This window comes from Mugil cephalus, chromosome 6 (assembly GCF_022458985.1).
Source record: "Mugil cephalus isolate CIBA_MC_2020 chromosome 6, CIBA_Mcephalus_1.1, whole genome shotgun sequence".
Classification (NCBI taxonomy): Eukaryota; Metazoa; Chordata; class Actinopteri; order Mugiliformes; family Mugilidae; genus Mugil; species Mugil cephalus.
Window position 1 is genome coordinate 22,233,371 of NC_061775.1, and position 20,526 is coordinate 22,253,896.

The 20,526-nt window shown below is 39.5% G+C and overlaps 3 protein-coding genes across 3 annotated transcripts; 1 reads left to right on the forward strand and 2 right to left on the reverse strand.

The window, feature by feature from the left end:
* The first annotated feature begins 1,834 nt into the window (after positions 1–1,834).
* LOC125009564 (cornifelin homolog A-like) lies at positions 1,835–3,636 on the forward strand. The gene is made up of 4 exons (XM_047587627.1): positions 1,835–1,925; positions 2,641–2,746; positions 2,840–3,027; positions 3,127–3,636. Exons 2-4 carry the CDS (start codon positions 2,677–2,679, stop codon positions 3,343–3,345), a joined length of 477 nt encoding a protein of 158 aa, XP_047443583.1. The 5' UTR covers positions 1,835–1,925; positions 2,641–2,676; the 3' UTR covers positions 3,346–3,636.
* A 1,126-nt stretch (positions 3,637–4,762) lies between these two features.
* ttc4 (tetratricopeptide repeat domain 4) lies at positions 4,763–10,113 on the reverse strand. The gene is made up of 10 exons (XM_047587916.1): positions 9,829–10,113; positions 9,574–9,691; positions 8,548–8,709; positions 8,370–8,447; positions 8,090–8,214; positions 7,915–8,001; positions 6,206–6,444; positions 5,972–6,053; positions 5,421–5,503; positions 4,763–5,150 (listed from the first exon to the last, which is right to left on the reverse strand). The coding sequence occupies exons 1-10, from the start codon at positions 9,937–9,939 to the stop codon at positions 5,051–5,053; spliced, it is 1,185 nt and encodes a 394-aa protein (XP_047443872.1). The 5' UTR covers positions 9,940–10,113; the 3' UTR covers positions 4,763–5,050.
* A 707-nt stretch (positions 10,114–10,820) lies between these two features.
* Positions 10,821–13,908, reverse strand: pars2 (prolyl-tRNA synthetase 2, mitochondrial). Its single transcript, XM_047587915.1, has 4 exons — positions 13,770–13,908; positions 12,660–12,999; positions 11,939–12,181; positions 10,821–11,835 (listed from the first exon to the last, which is right to left on the reverse strand). The coding sequence occupies exons 2-4, from the start codon at positions 12,972–12,974 to the stop codon at positions 10,954–10,956; spliced, it is 1,440 nt and encodes a 479-aa protein (XP_047443871.1). The 5' UTR covers positions 12,975–12,999; positions 13,770–13,908; the 3' UTR covers positions 10,821–10,953.
* Between the last annotated feature and the right edge of the window lie 6,618 nt (positions 13,909–20,526).

The window sequence follows — 20,526 nt, forward strand, 5'->3', positions numbered from 1 at the left end:
CTCGGTTTACAGGGTAGTATGGCTGACACAAAACACTAATATATGACATCTTATGATACAGTAGTAGTACGAGTTATTTACCTTGTTTTCAGACTCTGCGGCCTCCTCTGGTTTGAGTAGTTAAAAAATCAGATTATGTCAGAGGCTGGTAGACAATCATCTAAAATGATCATTTGTATTTGTGTACATGATTGAGTGGGATCAAATGCTGATATGTTATGGAATACTTACCTGAATGTTTTGTACAGATATACTTGTGAAAATAAATCTGGGACAATACATACTTTCTGTGACCAAGAAGTTAATTCTGACAAGGAGAATTAGCAAGGATAAGTTTCTGAGACCGTGTGTGAAGTTACTTCCGTGTGTGAAGTTACTTCATCCGTACAATTCTATCTATTGTTGAAGAGATGATCCACTAGATGTTGGTGCTTTGAGGGCCATGGTCACATTACAACACATTACTGACCATAATTCAACTCATGAACGTGACCTTTTAAAACCACCTTGGCCCAAACAATGACAACACCACGCCATCACACCATCTTTACTACATTGATGTAATCTGCAAACTGCGACTAGCCGGCATACAGCCACAAGGAGGAAATTCCTGTTTAATATGTGTTGAGAAGTCTACACTTTGCATGACCCCCTCTCACCTCCGTCAGTGATCAGATATTTGTAGTGTTGCTTCTGTAGGTTGACAGGAGAACAGCCTTAACTGTCATCAAATACAAGAAGCTGGTTGATACAGACGAAACCTAAGTCCAAACCTGTTGTCTTTTATTTTGGTTGTTCTTGTCAGGTGCTGAATCCAGGATAACACCCTGCAAGTAAACTAGGAGTATGGTTTCATCACATTCAGTTTTATTCACTGATCTTTAAAAGTTTCTCTTTCTTATTAATATTGACACTGGAGGGAGCCAAAGTCAGTCAGTCCCCATATAAAATTAATTCATTTTATGCTTCCTCTGGAGGCCCCGGGGATGCTGGAGCTGTCATTGGGGCAGAGGCTGGGTACACCCTGGACAGATCTCCAGTCTCTCGTAGAACCTTCTTGCTGTGAGGCATCTGCGCTATCCACCACACCACACAACAGTTAAACTCTCCATGGCTTTTGAATCTGTATTCATTCTCATTCTTACCCGGTACTGTTGGCTAGGCTAGTTAGCCGGTGTCTTTTAGTGTTTTACATGTTGGCAAAGGGGAGAGGTGTTGGTTGCATGTCCCATCACTTCTTACCTGCTGCTGTTGGCTAGGATAGTTAGCTGCTGTCTTCTTGCTGGTTGCTAGTTGGTAGCTGTCTACTGTCTTCTAGGCTTCTGAATGAGTTTTGCCTCAGATCATGGCACAAGGGATTTAACATCTTATCCCGTGTATTAATGAATTAAATCTGCATGAAACAAAACTGAGTTGAATAACTAGAGTGCATCACTTTCCAGGCCTGTTATCTCTCACTGAAAAGCCAAGAACAACATTCCTGGAGTGCTTCAGAATGAAAGATAAAAAGAAAATAGCCCCAACTTGCTCCTAAGCTCCAATGAGAAACATTTTTATTGATTTAAACCTTTTCCCCTGTATAAGAACAATGAAATTAGAATAACTGTGGAATCAAACACATTAAAATAGGTAAATGTTTTCCTTTTAATATCTGACTGTGTTTACTAAGAAACCATAAGCTTGACATTTCAAGTGTACACTTCAGTTCATTTACTCAAATGAACTCATTTAGACACATTAATTAGAGAAGAAAGGGAATCCAAATTCTTTTATTCACTTTTAGTTTCGCTTCTCCTAGCCCATAGTTTCAGGTTTTGCAGCATTGTTTGCATTAAGTCGCTCGTCACGGACGAGATGCCACTCCTGATCCAAAGCTTATCCTTTCATTCACTGAAAGTCCGAGGTGCCAACAAGAAGGTGTCCAGGTAAGACCTCTCGGTTTATTTCAGTAGTTAACTTAATATTTGTCTGTCACAGTGGAAAAGTTCATTTATACCTTTTAATATATATATATATTTATTTATATTTATTTTGAAGGTATAACTGGACTTTTGTCAGTGCTCTTGTTTTTTTAAGTAGAAACAGAAAAGCATACTCAAATATATTTAATTCAATCAAAATACTGGATTTTTTTTAGAAAAAGCATTAGTCCCTAACCATACAATAATAATTGTAGTTTCCTGCAAAAGCAAACTTTGAGCAGAACTTTCTTTCAGTTTATCATTTTCAGTTCCATGTAAAAATGATTAATTTTTAAGATAAGTAGAGGAATTTATTTATTTTTTTTTTCAAACAAAAAAATAAAAATACATAGTAATGCTGGTAAACTAGCTTGTGGATTAGTGATTCCCTAATTTCAGACTTGTGACCCAATTTACTGTATGACTTAAGTGCCCTTCCTTGAGCACGGCACCCAAACCACTGAAACTGAACAGGAAAATGCCGATTTATCATCATCATCATCATAATGTGCAAACATTACTTCAACTTAGCTGTTTTGAAGGTTTGTGTCCTCAGTTACCTCATCCTCTTGAGAACAAGTTCGGCAGCATGGTCCAAACCGCATGAATTAAGTTCTCCATGTCATATTCCAGTATAGGAGCTTTCCACGGTGCTATCATTTTTGCTAAATCTTTTCAGGATAATTCCTCGAGATCACCACGCTCTCAAGATCCAATGGCAGCAAAATCTGATCGCATAGAGTGGACCAGTGGTCTGTGCGACTGCTTTGAGGATGCAAGCACTTGTAAGAGTCACAAACTTTGACAAATTAGCATTTCTGAATCCGGTGCCTTACAGATACCACGCGAGAGACTTTACACGTCGCTGTGTTTTCCAGGCTGCTATGGTTTCTGGTGCTGCCCTTGCCTTGCCTGCACTGTTTCAGGACGATTTGGAGAAAACTACTGCCTCCCCTTATGTGACGTAGCGAGCGCTTGGACGGGAACGCTCTATGGCTTCCCTCTGTGCGTTCCTCCTGCAGTATTGTCTATGAGGGCGTCCATGCGAAATAGATACGGCATCAAGGTAAGACTCGTGAGGCGCAGATATACAACTGAATTACCTGGGAGAAAAAAGAAGAAAATTATGAAAAAAAAAAAAATGTTTTCCTGTTGTTCTCCTCAGGGATCTCTCTGTAAGGACATCGCCGTCGCCTGTTTCTGCCAGTTGTGCGCCTGGTGTCAGATGCATCGCGAGTTAAAGAATCGCGAAAAAGCACCCACCGTCATTAATATGCAGCACCAGACAGTTTACAACATGCAGCCTCCTCCAGTGGTGGTGATGAACACGAATCCGCCTGCGCCTGGTTTTGTGACCCACTCAGTCGTCGTGACTCAGCAATGAGACTTGTGGAGATTTAATTGGATTTTTCCGCTGTTTGTTTTGGTCTAGACATGTGTTCACCAGATATATATGTGTTGGCATCAGTGTGTGAGGGACAAGTATTTGTAATTACAGTGAATGAAAGTCAAAACAATAACAAGTCTGAGTTTGACCTGAAAATTAAGATCGGTTGTGAAGTGATTTTTAGTCTCTTTTGCAGTTTTAATACTAATTTCAATGTCTTAGCTTTCCTCTTACAGCAAATAAAAATATTTTTTCAACCAATAATAAAAATGATTAAATCCTTGTCAATGTGTCTCATCGTTGTATTCGTGTCTTAGGCACCTCCAAGTCCGCAGACACTAGTTTCAGACAGATAAATCCCACCTGTTCAATAATAGGTGGGATTTCAATGCTGAAATGTACATACAGAGCCACATTACTCGCATTTTGCACATGTCAAGTGTTACCAAACTATAAAAAAAGAAAGAAACTGCAGAATCCTGCTAGTGAGAAACATATTAAACTATTAATCACATGTGGAAACCCCAAACAATTAAAACCTACTGCAAATCTATTTGTCACTAATATAAGTGATAAATAGCATAGCCACTCCACCAACTTAACACCCAGGACTAGAGATGGGACACATCCTTGACATCCCCTCCAAGGCTAAAACAAAAAGACAAACAACCATTCCGACCAACTTACAATCGGATGCTGGAACCGGATAAAACACGCGCAGAAATCTGTACCGAGATCCCGAAGATTAAAAAACCCCAAAATAGCTGAAGGAAACTCATGCCTGAGTTCCTTTCAAAGTTTTTTTATACTGTCCAAAAGTATATCAGTGTAACAGGAAGTATAACTACCCAGCTGGAAAAGCTGGTCCACTCTTAACTGTCTGAACTGGTTTCTGACTCATAATCACATTTGCTTGCAGGCAATTGCCGAAAATAAATAATTTAACAGAGAGACATATTGTTCCCGGACCGTTTACACTTTCACTTCTCTTTGCAGCGTGTGATGGAAAGTTCTGAAAAATGCCTTGACTTGTGAATTTATTTATTTTAAATGGATGACCCATTCCTTTTATTGTACAAGTATGTTTAGAGAGGATCTCACAAATATTTAATGCTGCATTCAAATGTTGGGGCGCAAGAAAATTCCATCCTCATGATCAACAACAACCCTGTTTTACGAGTGGCATCATACGCACTCCGACTGTGAATAGTTTCATTACAGTGAGCTTCATTACATTCCTTGGAAACGATTCAACAATGGGATAGATGGACTATAATTATGTGCTGAAATGAACTTGTAATCCTAGAGATGCACTTATTTTATATATTAGATATGTAATATTAGCTAATTTTCCTGAAAAAATGGGAAAAATTCAGTTTTCAGTAATTTTTAGGCACAAATTTTAAAGACAACGTCAGATAACAAGGCTCTACAGTCTTTTTTATTTCTCTCCATGTTTGCTTACACTGGTGACATTAACTGCATTCATACTTTTGACTACTCATTTACTCATCTATTAAGACCCACAAATAAGAAATATGTCTGTTTTTTTTTTATCAGTTTTTACATCTGTACAGAAAGAAACAATTCAAAGTAAATCAGTTTAAGAAATCTCATGCTTTATATTCACGTACACTGGCGTCCGCTTCATGCATCGACTTCTGCTGGTTGCTCTGGTTGTTGTAATTTATTTTTTTTTTTTTTATAATTTATGCACTTTCTTTCCCACTAAAAACTGCTTCGAGAACGAGGAGCCGTTTACCAACAGGATGAAACTAGGAGTGCCTGCCTTCACAAAAAACCTGTTGACAGAACACAAAAGATAATCAGCGAATCAGGAAATGAGCTTTGAGGAAGTTAAAATAAGGAAATATTAAATGACGCACAATGACGAGATGAGACAACCAACAAAGAGATATAGGTCATGTAATTAAAACATTTTTATGAGTGTTTCTTAGCTAGGAGGCATTTACCATCAGCAGGAACTTCTTTGGTTTATAATAATTTGGCTTTTTTTTTTTTTTTTAAACAGTTTCCATTCACATATTCACATCATTAAAACATTAGTATACCTTTTATGCTGCAATGCTTTTAAAAGAGATGTCTCTGGGTCAACTTGGTAGAGCTGCTCGGTCTCCTCATCTTCAAAGTATAGCTACAAAAGACAGTCAAACATTGTCTTTGAGTGGTTATTGTCACTCAATGTTTTTGCCAATGTTTGCACAGCTGATCCATTGGATGTTCACAGGTGTCCACATAGAAAAGACGCATATGTTCCATGAATTCTTGCGGTGAATTATGAAGGAAGTGCACTATAACCAGGAACAGCTGGCCTCACACAGGAATGAGCAAAGGAAACAACCGTGCAGTCAGACAACAATCCACACAACACAAAGGCAGGTTGGACAACAATAACTACACTGGGAACAAGCTATTAAGGTATGCTAAAAAAAGAAGTACTTAGTGTGTGGTATGAAGACTCACATATTCTCTTAATTGTCATAGATTCAAAAGAATCACAGCGACACAACCTGATGCTTTGTTGCTGCGCGGTTGAAAGGTAGCACGACTTCAGCTGATGCAAGTTTAATGTCAACATACCTACAACACGCAACATACGAACCTGCAGATTTTTTGGGAGGTATTTTCTGTCCGCGTCCCAAGGTGGAAGTTCTTCAAACATGGCCGCCAGGTGGTCTATGAAACTGAACAAACAACAGGAGTGATTTAAATCACAAATTGTCTACGATTACAAAAAAAAAAAAAAAAAACTTTCTGTGAGACTGAGCTGAATGTGTGTGGCTGGACTGTTAGATCAATATGTCAGGACTGGTGCCATAAAGCAGGAGTAGTTTACCAGGTGTTCTCGCAGAAGGCTGAGATGAAATCGCTCTGTTGATGTTCTGGGTAGAGGAAGAGAACAGGCCACTGCAAGGCGCCCTGCTCGTCCAGGAAGACTTGAGCCCCGGTGACTTCCTTCGAGCTGAGGCCGTCCAGGCTGAGCTGTGCTATCGCTGCGGGAGAGCCTTCGTCCTCATCCTCGCTGTCTGAACCACGCTGACGAGAATTCACAGGCTGAAGCTTGATGCCTCGATCCTGCGGAGAAGAGAGGTCTGATAATAGGCTGGACACTTCACAAACAATGAGATGAGTTCACAGATGGGACTTGTGTCATATTCAACTGACTAGATAAAGTTTTTAGCTCTTCTTCCTAAGTCGTTTGGCCTGGCCGGCAGCGACTCTCTTTGGGCGATTTCATCAAGGTTTAGCCTGGCCCCTCCCCCGAGACCAATTTGCCTTAGTATACCTGAGACCAGTCATATATTAGAGAGAGTCTGGCCAACTCAAATCATAGGCGCCATGTTTGATACATCGGAGGGAAGATTCTACAGTGTAACCCTATAGGGCGGATGTGCTATGTTTAAATATATATATATTATACATTATTATTATTACATTATATACATAATATATATATATATATATATATATATATATATATATATTAACGGGTCTGTAAATGTTATTGCCAACGTCAATATGTGAAAGGCCCTCACTTAAATATCCCAGCATCTTCTTACCTTAAATATCTTAAATGAGCCTGTGAAATGCTTTGTAGCCTAATTGCCTCATCAGTCACAGAGCTGTTTTTACCACCTCCATGTTTAACCTTTACCATTAAAAATTAAAAATTACTCAGAAAAATTAGAAATACTCAGAAATAGTGAAACTTAAACTAGTCTTACTGCTATTTAGTATTATCATTGGTATTATCATTATAACATGCGCATGCTAGCCATAATAACGTGTCAACTAAATTTGTCTCTCTACATGGACATAAATTACAAATTGTACGCATGTGTTTCACAGTATATATGATGGTAGCTGCTGTTTTTCTAAGCCTTTAGTCTAGATTACTAGCTAGCATGAGGCTAGCATGAGACTAGCATGAGTCTTGGTTAACGTCAAACTTCATTCATTTGTAAAGCCGCGTTGGGCGTTTTTGAGATCAAGGTACATTAATGATGGTATGACTTTACTTTTCCTATATAAAATGTTATCAAATGTCAAAAAGAGACACTGACATTTACCTCACATAATAAGGAGAAATCAGCTGACGTCCAGTTCTTGCTTTTAATCACCTGCTCCTATAATTTGTTCTGTTTTCGTTCACCGGGGAAACGGTGGAGTTTCCCTGATCCTGTGCTGGAGCTGTAAGCTGAGCACTGTGGCATATTTTAACTTTTAATCCAGTTTTATTCTCTGTTATTGCCACTTCTCTATGGGTTAATACTGGTTAGATGTAGCAAACATGGCGCCCATGAAACACGTGACCCGCTCAGGACCAACCAGCATAGCAGGGGTAGGTCAGATGGGCCATTCCCTAGTTGGCCAGACTCTCTCTAACATACAGCTCGGCCCTTGACAACACAGCTCCCAGGATCACAGACACATAAACCCCGGAGGAACAGCAATTCTTCAGAGGGGGACTGGTGCTTTTCAAAAACAAATATGTACAGACGCTTCCACGGCTTCATTGGTTATGAAAGTTAATATGACACCCACCTTTATCGCAGCAAGAAGAGCTTCCTTCTCACCATGCAGCTTTTTTTCTTTGGCCTTGGCTTTCCTGGCGTCCCGTTCCGCTGCTCTCTGGGGAATTAAACATACAGGAAGATTTACTTAGACACAGCCTTCTTTTCAGACACTTCACGCAGAATTTACAAAAGTCATTAATCACTTTGTGTTTGTCTGCCGTCGCTCTCAGCTCCAGCAGCTTCTTGTCAGTGGGATGGACCTTGAGGCCTTCGTCACACCACTGCATCGCCTCTGAAAAGTTTCGCAGCTGTATACAACACTGAGCACCTGCAGAACCATAAGATAAAGAGAAAGATTCACAGCAAATGTTTCTGTCATTATTGTAATCTCTGAACGCTGTCACGTTATCTATTGGTTGATATACATCCTTAGAGGGGTGGGTGACATGAATAAAACCCTCTATTAACCTGTGTACTACACACCTCTGATCAGGGCTTTAAGATGGTCTGGCTTGAGCTTCTTCGCAGCTGCAGCATCATTCAGTGCAGATCGCATGTTACCTGTGTGACAGAAAACCACACGCATCGTAAAACAAATACCACAGTGCGATCCTTCGTAAGAAGCTTCACATTTAAACCCATATTAGGGATATTTTTTTACCTAGATAGAAGTGTGAAGCTGCTCGGTTGGTGAGAAGAACAGTGTTGAGCTCCTGGTCTCCACATTTCTTCTTCAAGCCTGCCGTGTAGGACAGCACGGCCTTTTGGTAGTTCTTCTCTTTGAAAAATGCATTTCCCTCGTCTTTCAGGCTCCTCGCTTGCTCTGGAGAAGAATGGGTTTCTCACATTCACAACCCAGTTTTGACTGAGGACAAACCAATCCGCAGAGTTAACTCTTCAGCATTTCGCTTGGTCGTATATGGGACGGCAGTAGCTTTTCGAACCAATCAGAGCTCTGTACACGAGTTGTGTTTGAGTAAATGCTGCGCGATGCAATATGTCATTTTCTTCTGATTTCACTGATAAAAGTCATGATAGGATTCAACCAACACATTCTTTCGAAACAAAACAATTCAGGCGCACCCAACAACTTCAAATTTTTTAACTGTGTGCAAACTTTGAGTGCAACGAAAATACCACTTAGAGTGATTCTGACTTTTGTTATAGAAATGTCAGAGTTTTGGCTTTCGAAAGAGACCAGGAGCATGCACGAGCTCCAAAAAGTTCGTTTTTTTTCCCGCTGTTTTTGTTTGTTTGCTTGTTTGTTTGTTTTGCAAAAAAAGAGGCTAGAATAATAAGAGATTTAAGAGTTAAACCTCAATTGTGGGGAAAATGCATCTTTACGGCAAAGATGAAGCAAACATATGATAACTTTTGCACTTCAAGTATATCTTACATCGTCAAGTTCTTATATGCATATATTATACCTATGCAATATATTATATCCTATTTTGTGTGTATGTGTGTTTATATATATACATACATTAATACATGTTTACATAGTATATATTGTAGTTATGTACGTATGCTCATCTTGCACATATGACACATTTTTATGTGTATATTATACACATAGAATCTATCTATCTATCTATCTATCTATCTATCTATCTATCTATCTATCTATCTATCTATCTAATTTATGAGGGCATGTCATGCAGCAGAGTCAAAGCTGTGGTCCGCTCACCCTCTGGAGGCCGGTCTTCGTCGTGGATAATGGACTGAAGGCAGGACAGCTCTGGGTAACTCTTCGGATCAATCTCCTCTGGAGCTGATTTCATGAACATGGGCACTTTATTGAACTCCTGTGTGATGGACAGAAACATCAAGCTTGCATGCTAGTTAACAACAGTAACAATTAATTAGTTGATACAATGGCACAGCTCGTTATCAGGTAGAAATAAATCTGTCTGATGCTGATAGTTTCTACGGGTAATCTTACCTCTTCCCAGTTGTTTTCACTGAAGGCGTTGTTATATCTCTGGGTCTTGAATTTGTCCATGAACTCGTCCATGTCGTCGTCGCTGTCACTTTGCATCGCCGAAGACGCCATTTTTATATTTTATTTTATATCTTTAAACGCAGTTTTTATTGTTATATAATCGTGTATAAATCGTGATGACAGCTTAATGTCAGCGGGATTTAAGGTTTAAAGCGGTACTGTTTCTAGAAGTCGCCTTGTTTACACATGTGCATGAGCGGTACCATGGAAATAAAGATCCGTACGGAAACTCTGTTCCGATACATTGGTTCCGCCACTCAATAAAAGCTCACTCAGGTAAACCACACAGCAAAAATATTTAGGTTGAATGTCATATTATTAGATTTATTTTGCTGATTCGTTAATGTTTTCTGAGCTGGAGCTTATGGCTAATTATTACGTTTTCATCTTGGATCAATCTGATGATTATTTTAGTAGAAATGTAGACAACCAAAAGAAATGTTACCCAGATCTTTACAATGCTTCTTTTGCTAAACCCATTTGAGGAACTAAAATCATGACATTTGTGGTATTTATGTGTTAAAATACAAAAACAAAACACACAAGCATAGAATACTTCCATGACTATCAATATTGATTATTATTGGTTGGGAAGTGACTATTAATGTATAATATATTTATGCATCTTTAAAATGGAACAACTTTCAGCACTTAATTTTTATCCTTAACTTCCAATTGTTTAAGTAGTTTTGTCTCGAACCATAACTACTCTATTTATTCAAATTAAGTTTACTAATTAGGAATTAGGATTAGGATCAAAATATTTCTTCCATAGCTGGAATTTATTGTTTTATTTTCCACCGAATTCCAGTGTTTAGCATCCATAATGATTTCAGTTCGTCCATGTAGACTCATGTTTTTATTTGCATGAGCACATGAAAGACTGAAACACAAGCTGTAGCTTTCCTCGGTTACACTGTTAACCAAATGTATTTAAATATCCCAGGTTTATTGTGAAAAAAAAAACAAAAAAAAAAACAAGTTTCAACAAATCCAATTTCATATTTGTCCACCACCTTATACACAGAACAGAATCTATTTATCTTTTTATTTCCACATTCAGAGTCACACAGTTTCCACTCTTCCCAGTAGATCTAGCAGTCCGTCTTTGCTGAGAAACACTGTCTCACCTGTTTGCTGACAGATCACCTCAAACTTGGGCGTTTCCTCTAGAGCTCCCTGTCCTACTACGATAACGTATGGATAGCCCAGTTTGCTGGCATCCTTCAACCTCTTTCCAATGGTCATCTGTGTACGATCATCAAAGACAACTTCACCTTTCATATGGGGCAGAGTCTCTCCCAGGGCATGAACAAGTTCTTCCCCTAGGGCCGTTCCTTCGTCCACCTTACTACCCTTCTTGGGGGGTATAACACAAACCTGGTAAGGGGCAATAAGACCCGGCCAGCGGATCTCCTCTTCTGTTGACATCACCTCGATGGCTGCAGCAAGAATTCGGGTAACCCCAAGACCATAGCAGCCCATCTCAGTAACAACTATCTTGTTCTGGGCATCTCTAAACTCTGCTTTGAATATTTCGGAGTACTTTTTACTCAGGTAAAAGGTGTGACCTACTTCTATACCCTTCGATTCTACCAGTGTGCCAGTTTTGCACTGTGGACAGTCGGTTCCGTCTGATGAGACGGTCTCTACGTTAGCAGAGAAGGAACAGTTCCCGCACAACAGTAGCCTGTCCTCTCCGGCATCTGCTGGTAACTGGAACTCATGGGAGAGCGTGCCGCCGATGTTTCCTGTGTCTGCCTGCACTTGAACGCAAGGCAGGCCCAGCCGGGCGAAGAGCTGCTTATACGCTTGGCACACAGATTCATATGTCTGATGTGCTGCTTCTTCAGACACATCAAACGAGTACATGTCCTTCATGTAAAACTCCCTCCCTCGAAGAAGACCGAACTTCGGCTTCGGCTCATCTCTGAATTTGCGGGTGATCTGTGTAAAAAATAAAATGAATAAAAAAAGAGATCATCATGTACAAAACTGATGCATACTACAACAGATGCTAATACAAATAACAGGTTGAATAAATGCGCACTTGGTAAAGAAGCAGGGGCAACTGTTTGTAGGAGAAGATCTGGTGAGTGACGAGAGTCGTCACCGCCTCCTCGTGAGTGGGACCAAGGCAGTAGTCGCCTCCATGCCGATCTGTCAGACGAAACAGCTCCTTTCCCATCAGGTCCCAGCGACCAGTTAACCTCCAGAGATCAGCTGAGCACAAACTGGGCATGTCAAGCTTCTGCCCACCAATCCCCTGCATCTCCTGGTCGATCACTCTCACCTGTTGGTTAAAGATAACCAAACTGAAAATCCTGAAGAGTTCTTCGATAACATTTCTTATTCCAGCTGTATAAAACTGGGACGTCACACTGAATATAAACATCAAGGGTCTTGGGAGGAAAACAATATTTCATCAATAAAATAAAATAAAATTCCACTACTGGGCTCATGTATTCAGTAGATTACTGGAATTTAAAAAATTAACCTGAAAAGAAATAATTGGTCTCAACCTATGCAACTAATTACAATACACCTTAAATGGATTAGACCTTCATACTATGTCTTACAATAAACTATTTAAATCATCTAGGGCATGTGGTTCATCTGTCATCTCGCTATGTCCTTGTTTTCTTTTCCTCATACATGTTCCCAGAGCAAAACAAAAAGAGTATTAACAAGGCACGGATAAGGCAAAACTAATCACTGATGGGAACTTCCCTGAAATACATTGCTCTGATAAGCAGAAGATGTTAACTCACCAGCTTCTCCATGGAGCGAACGGTGGCAGGAAGGTAGTAGTAGCACCCTGGGTTGGATGGATGGATGAGGCCGGCCTGCTGCATGAGCCTCTGGCTCTTGCACGTCATCTCCGCAGAGAGCCGGCCGTCCTGTCCCACATCACACAGGTTTGAAGACTGGTAGAGACGGGACATGAGGAGCGCGGGCTTCGGCCGTGCCGACGGAGTGCAGGGCGTATGCTCGGCACGGCCTGAATGGTTCCTCTTTGGAAGGATCAGCGTCCTGGGGAAGTGGGTAAAGGGTCTCCGCCAAACCCGATGAATTATGTGTTCCATGGTCAGTCCAAGTGTGATGAGATTTCTGAGAAAAGACGACAAATCAGTTAAAACTTAATTTTAATTTTAATAAAAACTTTTTTCATAGCCTTCATTGCGTGCAGCATTATTAAAAAAAAGTAATTTTTTCATAGCCTTCATTGCGTGCAGCATTTTAAATATGAGTGTTTGTTATTTTCATATCTTAAATGAACAATTATAACAATAAAAATAATACATTTTTATTTATATGCGCCTTACAAAACACCCAAGAACTCCATACAAAGTGAAGTAGACAGAGTTTAAAATGCAGAACAGACATTAAAAATATTAAAAAGTACAAGACTCTAAAAAGATTAAATGTGGTCAAAAAATGAAAAGAAAATAGAGTAGTCAGCATGGGTAGTCTAGTCAGAACAGTTGGGGTCGGACGTTGGCAATATAGTAATAAAGAACATATTTTGACATCAAATGTGACGGGAATTTTTCTGCTCCATCTTATAAATATTCATGTTCGTAATTAAGAATAGTACTTTGTACTTTTTTGTACTTTTTAGTACAAGAAATAACGACAAATTGTGTAAAGGATGTGGCTAATACATAGGATATCAACAGATAAACAGATAGAACAGAAGAACAGATAAAGTGAAGGACGTCTCATTTCCTTAATATATTATACATACAATATATTTTTTTTTATTTATTGAAATGAGTCGCGATGCAATAACCTAAGGTGAAGGACTGACAGCTCTGTCTAACAAATGTCAACAAACGTTTGTAATAAACGCGTGTCTGAACGAACATGAACAGACTCACCTACGAACGACCGATAACTACAGCCTGGTTTGTCCGAGAAGATTGCACAGGCGAATACACAAAAAGCGGCATTTATTTTGTTTTTCTTTCTGCAGAAACATTGAAGGTGGCCACTGCCTTACGCCATGCTGATTTTCTTCCTCTGCTGAATGTGGGAAACGTTGCCTCACACCGCCACCTAGCGGCCCGGAGGAGCACATGCGCAGCGGCAGGAGCAGGGAAAGCGGATTAATTTGAACAATGGGTCAAAAATAAACAATATAATAAACAAGTGTATTTTTATTCTTTGTGGCTATAAAATAGATACGTGTTATTTATGCCACATTGGAGTATTTTTCAGCTTTGCAAGAGCAAACAGTTTAAGGGACAATTCAGTTCAAGTTTATTTATATAGCGCCAATAACAATACAAATAGTCTCAAGACGCTTTACAAAACCCGGCATAAAAACCTCTAGACCAAGGATGAAGGCGAGGGTGGCAAAGAAAAACTCTCTTTTTACGGGAAGAAACCTTGAACAGGAGATTTAAAATAATAAAAAAGATAAAAGATAAAAAAATAAATAAAAGTAGTTAGTAATGAAAAAGGGGCAAAATGATACAAGCAATGGATTATTTATTGACTGAAAGATAACTGTGTTTGTTTGCTTGTTTCCAAATACATATTTTCAACCACTTCCTATTATTCAGAGCTGTGTTTATAGAATGAGAGCATAAACACTGCTAATAATCCTATTAAAATTTACTTAAAATGCAGATATACAGTCGTCATTCTTGGCTTCTGTCGCAAAAATGGAAAATAGAAACCCTGAAACCTATAAAAGAAATCAGATACTTTTTACTATCTATCATACCATGGTCCGAGTGAATGCTAGATTCTGATTGGCTGTGGTGTGAACATTATAAAGTGATAATGGACACCCATAAAGACGTTCCGGTCAAATTACCTGATGACAGTTCTAAATGATTGCGCTGGCTCAAACGCTTTGGTAACCGTGCCAACAGAAATACAGAACTTACTTTGTTTCACAGTTTATTTATCGCAACCGCAATACAGTTGACAAAAAAAATGAGTGATTTCATAGTTAACTTTAACCTATTTGGTGAATTTGATCATTTTGGAGACTGGGATGCAGCAGAAGAGAAAGAGAGAAGAGAATATGAAAAGAAGATGGAGATGCAACACACAAGGAGGTGACATCGGAAGAACTGGACAATAAGGATGAGATTAACACAAAGAAAACCACGGAATGGGCAGTGAAAACACTTAGAGGCTTCCCGGCTCAGAAAAACATGGACATCAACTTTGAGAGCTACACTGCCACTACTCTTAATCACATTTTGTGTCTGTTTTATGCCTCTGTCCAGTCGACCAAGGAAGGAGAATACAATGTAGCCAGGTTAAATAGTCCGCTCAGCCACTTCTTGTGAAAAACGTATGATGTAAATGGTAAAAAAACAACATTAACATCTTAATAATTTACCTAATATTTATTTATTTCATAAGTGGACTTTGCGGAAGCAGCCGTCACGCCTCCGCGTCATTCATTAATTTCTGATGATGGACACCTCGTTGGGTATTATCCCTTACTTTTATTTTATTGTGTGCTCTTTTGACCATTTAATGGAGCGAGTCCAGAGATCTGACTGCTAAGAGCATTCTTAACAGGTTTTGATATGATTTTCTTTTTATGTTCACTGGCTCCAGAGTGAGCATTTCCAGAAAACCAGAGTGAAGCAAAGAGATGCAGCATAATCTACTTAGTTCATCTCATTTTGCGGTGGAACTGGCCCCAGGTGTATACCGGATAGATCTGCTGCCTCTGCATCTAAATATTATCACCGGCATTTCATTTATCCATCCAGGTTTGCCTCTGCTTTCTCTGGCTCAGCCACAGCGACGATGGTATGATGCTTCATTTAGTGTCATTTTTCCATCACATTTTCTTCATTTGACAACAAATTCCTTGTCAAACGTGAACATTTGCAAGCTGCCACTTCATTTTTTACTTGACAAAGACAGAGGACGGTTGAATATGTTCACTTAATCTGATGAAACAGAAATAAAACCCCAAGTCTGAATTAATATTCTACTTGAGCAGGACCAAAAACATGCAAATCACCTTCCCAGTGGTTTGCTATAGATGTGGTAGCAAACAATTGTTGTGTTGTGAGTAAAAGTCCTGGCATTAGTCTTTATGTTGATCAGTTATTGTTCAACATGTGTTTGTTGCTGTAACGTGAAAAGATTGAAACAACTGAAATAATAATAAATAACTTCTCAGTCTTTGTTAGCTGTTTGTGAAATTTTGTGCTCACATGCAACGTTCGCTTACATCCTGTGCATCTCCTGGGGGCTAAGCTAAGCTGAGTTTATATGTTACATTTTAGTGTCTATTTTATATATAGAGACTGCTTCTTTTAAGCTGAACGAGAAACTTCCTTTTTATTCTTCTATATATCATGAAAATATCAAGAATTGACAATAAAAACCTTTGAATCTTTCTGGATCAAGTGACGAAATCAAAAACTTTCTACTTGTCTTAAATGCTATGAACTTTTTCTTGTTACAGTTCAAGTCTAAATGTAACAATGTCAGTGTGAAATATAGATTTTGACTTTATTCCTTTGTTTAACCTGAAAATATGAGTTTCAGACAAATATCTCCCTAAAGACGTGGCACGTGGAACCACCATACATGTTGCTCCTCTAGAACTAAAACCTTAAAATGCATTGATCTTCAATATTAAAACACTCAACAAAAAGTTAACAAACTGCATTAAAATTTACTTTTGTATCATCCTGTTTTGGTAAAATCAACGTTTCAGACCTGACGGAGCTGAACAAAAAAAACAAAAAAAAAAAAAAAAAACCAAAAACATTTCTTGTGAAAAGGGAAGGCAGAGGCAGCGGCGAAGAAATAAAAGGTGCAATGGCCTGAAAACTAATTTAATGAGCCATCTGGTATTGATATTACTCCACTTCCTCACTGAGTCATACTATGTATTTACACACCTGTCTTGTAAAAGTTCTTAAAAAATGCTGTTTTTGCCAAAGAGAAGAAATGATCCGTCCAGTTATTTTAAAGCGTCACAGCGGGACGGGCGGATGCTCTGGATTTAACAGTGTTCTTTAAATTTGTTCTCAGTATTTTTTTCAAATGGCAACATGTCTTTTTAATGCGCAGAGTGGCACCGCACTTCCGCCTGTGGTTTTTAAATGTATCTAATGTCGGTAAGTCAGTGTGTGTGTTGGTCTTTTATAGACCAAGTGAGTTTTTAGAGGCCTTTAACACTTGAGGACGTTTGAGGTCACTCTGACCTCATAGTGAGTAAAGGTTCATTTAAAGTGCTGCAGGTACATAGGTGACCTATGGACGTAGGCTTTTATACTTATCCTGGGGTGACCAGACGTCCTCTTTTTCCCGGACATGTCCTCTTTTTGAGACCTAAAATGTGTCAAACTTATTCAAACTTTTGGATTTTGTTTAACTAGAGTCTCATGTTTACATCAAATTTGCGTTGCATTTCTCTGCGTGAAGGGTCATTTGTGTTTCCACTTCCTGCTTCACTTTCAACAAAGTCGAAGTCGCTGAAATTTCCCCAAAGACGAGTCGTCCTCAGTTTACCTTTCCTCCAAAACGATCACTTTCAAAACTGTGGAGATGGAGAAACAGCCGGAGACACTCTACTACCAAATGGACCAATCACAGCTCTTATGCGTAGTCATATTTGTTGGGGGGAGGTGCATGTCAGACTACGGCTCAATTTGTGTAGGGTCAATTTGACAAAGAAGTCTAAACTGAACATGCAATAGACGCACTCACTCACAACCACAATAATACACTCATAACCTGGCAGCCGTCTGCACGCATTATGCTGTTAACCAGTCAAATGTTTACGACCTCTCTAACTCATGCTCTGTCAGTCTCATTAGTCGGCGCTGCTCTCTATTTTTGTGTAGTGTCTCTTTATAACTGCATTGTCTCCCAAGTGTTTTGCACTGTCTGTATGACACTGTTTGTTAGGGGTGGGCGATACTGGGAATATTGGTATCGATCCGATACTTTTTTAATTGGAAGGTGACGATCATTGAATAACTTCATAATTTTGCCTTAGGTTCGTTGGTTATGATAAAACACAGGACAAATATTTTATTTAACAATGTAATAATAAATATATATAAATAAATGTTGGCTCATTCATTTCCCACCAAAGAAGTAGGTCTGCATCCTATGTAATTGTCTTTTCTTTCGAGTAAGAACGCATTTCAAAAACGGCATCAATGCCAGTTGTGCGATGCTGCTAGGGTATCAGAGTCTGTCTGTATCCCCCCTTTTGCTACATTAAGGGATGGAGAAGCTCCTGACTGCACAGACTTGGAAAGAAGCTGCATGAACTCTGTGAGGATCAATTTACTGGATGTGTTGAAGAGAAACTGTAACAAAAGTATCGATCTTATCACGCTAGTATCGATCAGATACCAGGCATAGTATCGATGCTATCGATATTTACACCGATGCGCCCAGCTGTACTGTTTATCTACACTGTTTGTACAGTTTACACTGCTTCGTACTGTCTGCATAAGATTGCACACACATACTTACTTAGTCCCATGTCTTCATGTAGCTTCATGGTCCTGGTCCAGAGGAACGTCCTCTCAGCTCACTACTGCACCTGCTATATATGAATTAAATGATAATGATAATAATAATAATAAACACACTCACTTTGAATTTAAACACATGTGAAATGGAAAAAAATACCAATATGTTATTAAATCCTAATGAATGTAAGCAATAAAATGTTGTGATGAAGGAATCCCTGTTGTACGTGTAAGTAATTGACCCTTAAATGATCCCCTCATGAATATTTATGCACAACAAAACAGAAGGGATGTTCATACTGGCGACAACCTACAATAACGAAATATCAAAAGTACTGAAATATTGATATTTCCAGGTCTTTATGCCCTAAAACAGGGGTCTTTTTTCAGGCCAAGGACCCCCAAACTAATGGAGAGATTAAATAGGAACAAATTAGGAATAAATGACTCTGATGTCTAGAATTCTTTATGAAATTATGATTTGAAATACAATACACTTTTTTTCCCCTCAGGTTTACCAGACATTGGGGTGCATTTACATAACGTATCGGTAACGGATCGGTATCGGATCGGTATCGCTGATATCGGCCTGAATTTTACTCGGTATCGGATCGGAAATGAAATCTGTGGTACTGAACATACCTTCTCAGTACAAATCGTCCCCAAGTACAACATTGCTGTACATCTTCTTCACTTTAATTGTTTACTTTGTAAACAAAGTGCTCCATGCTGATGAGTCTTTATTGAATGTTCTATACCATCACCTGTAACCTTTAACTTTGCCTTTGTTGACATTACGCCGCCATCTGTGTTAAAGCACCCCACCCCACCCCTGGCTCTATAGCTGTTTTATGTCAGCAGTTTTAAACCATTATTCCCAGAAAGGCGATGGTACACATGCACCTGATGGCCCGGCTCACGTGGTAAACGCAGCAGAGTGTTTCTCCTCTTACAGGTGAAGGCCGTGGAGGACGTCGTCCACTCTGATGGTTTCAGATTGACCGAAGACGCGCACACTGATGTCCCCTTGAACCAATTAGGGTCGTTTCATCCATTAATCCAGTGCTGTCTTTGTAAAATTCAGTTCCCAGAGAGAAGGGCGACTGAATGTCTCCGTGAGACATGACCAATCCCATTATGACAGATTTTTATCTCTAATCTTCCTGTTATCTTGATCATGTCTTCGGGAGTTTTCCCAGAAATTCGGTGTAAGAATCCTGACCTACAATTCACCACATTACCTTCAAGTCTTGACTTTCCACCGATTCTCGAATTCTTAAATGACGATCTTTGCCCTTCACCGTTGGGAATACTGCACAGGAAAACATGTAGGAGCTTTATAATTTGATAGAAGGTAATTACCTCCCACCATTATCGGAGGGGAACATGTTCTGCTTGGCTACAGCTGCTGCTCGGTCTGCCTGTGCTGAACACGTCTGCTGCATTTGTGCACAAAATCCTGTTTGAATTCAAACGCATGTCTCCAGTTTGACTCAGCAGTAGATTAGACTTTATCTCATATTTTTCACGTCAGATACACAAGAAAGCACAAAATGCAAAATGCTCAACGGCGGTTGATTTCAGGGATCTTGTTACGTCATCGACCTTTCCACTCACCTTGGTAAATCCGTGCCGTTTGGGGTCAGTGTGTCAGTAATCAGTGACGTTAGACCAGTTCATCACGACAAAAAGAAGCAGTCGCTCTGATTGCAGCCGTGAACAGACGCAAACAAGGTGGAGGGCTTTTCCTTCCCGCGGTCATGTCTCTCATGTAACCGGTGTGCTATTTGTGATATTGTGATTTGTACTGGGTGTTATATGTGCTGTGTGTATGGACTGTAAAAGCAAATTTCCCGCCCCAGGGACAATAAAGTATGAATCTGGAAACCATCACCTAAACACAGACAGAGCTTCGGACGCTTTTCATAGATTAACGGAATAACCTACGGAAAACACTAATGGCCGTTTAGGGTTTGCTTGAATCATTTTAGGATAAACACGCATTAAAGAGTCAGATTTGGGATCGTATTGACAGAAATGTTGACAGCAGTCTCTACGGGCCAATTCATGACAAACACACCTGGCATCTAAAGGCCACTTACTGCATTGATTCTGGGCTCTGAAGCACGCCACTGGCAACAAATGGATCTCTTGT

Coding starts and splice junctions, on each gene's coding strand:
- LOC125009564 (XM_047587627.1), top strand. CDS start 2,677: ATGGCAGCAAAATCTGATCGCATAGAGTGGACCAGTGGTCTGTGCGAC. Junction 2,747..2,839: donor CTTTGAGGATGCAAGCACTT/GTAAGAGTCACA, acceptor TGTGTTTTCCAG/GCTGCTATGGTTTCTGGTGC. Junction 3,028..3,126: donor GAAATAGATACGGCATCAAG/GTAAGACTCGTG, acceptor TGTTCTCCTCAG/GGATCTCTCTGTAAGGACAT.
- ttc4 (XM_047587916.1), bottom strand. CDS start 9,939: ATGGCGTCTTCGGCGATGCAAAGTGACAGCGACGACGACATGGACGAG. Junction 6,445..7,914: donor CTCTTCTTGCTGCGATAAAG/GTGGGTGTCATA, acceptor TCTTCTCCGCAG/GATCGAGGCATCAAGCTTCA. Junction 5,504..5,971: donor ACCTCCCAAAAAATCTGCAG/GTTCGTATGTTG, acceptor TGTCTTTTGTAG/CTATACTTTGAAGATGAGGA.
- pars2 (XM_047587915.1), bottom strand. CDS start 12,974: ATGGAACACATAATTCATCGGGTTTGGCGGAGACCCTTTACCCACTTC. Junction 12,182..12,659: donor TTCGCTCCATGGAGAAGCTG/GTGAGTTAACAT, acceptor TTTAACCAACAG/GTGAGAGTGATCGACCAGGA. Junction 11,836..11,938: donor TGCCCCTGCTTCTTTACCAA/GTGCGCATTTAT, acceptor TTTTTTACACAG/ATCACCCGCAAATTCAGAGA.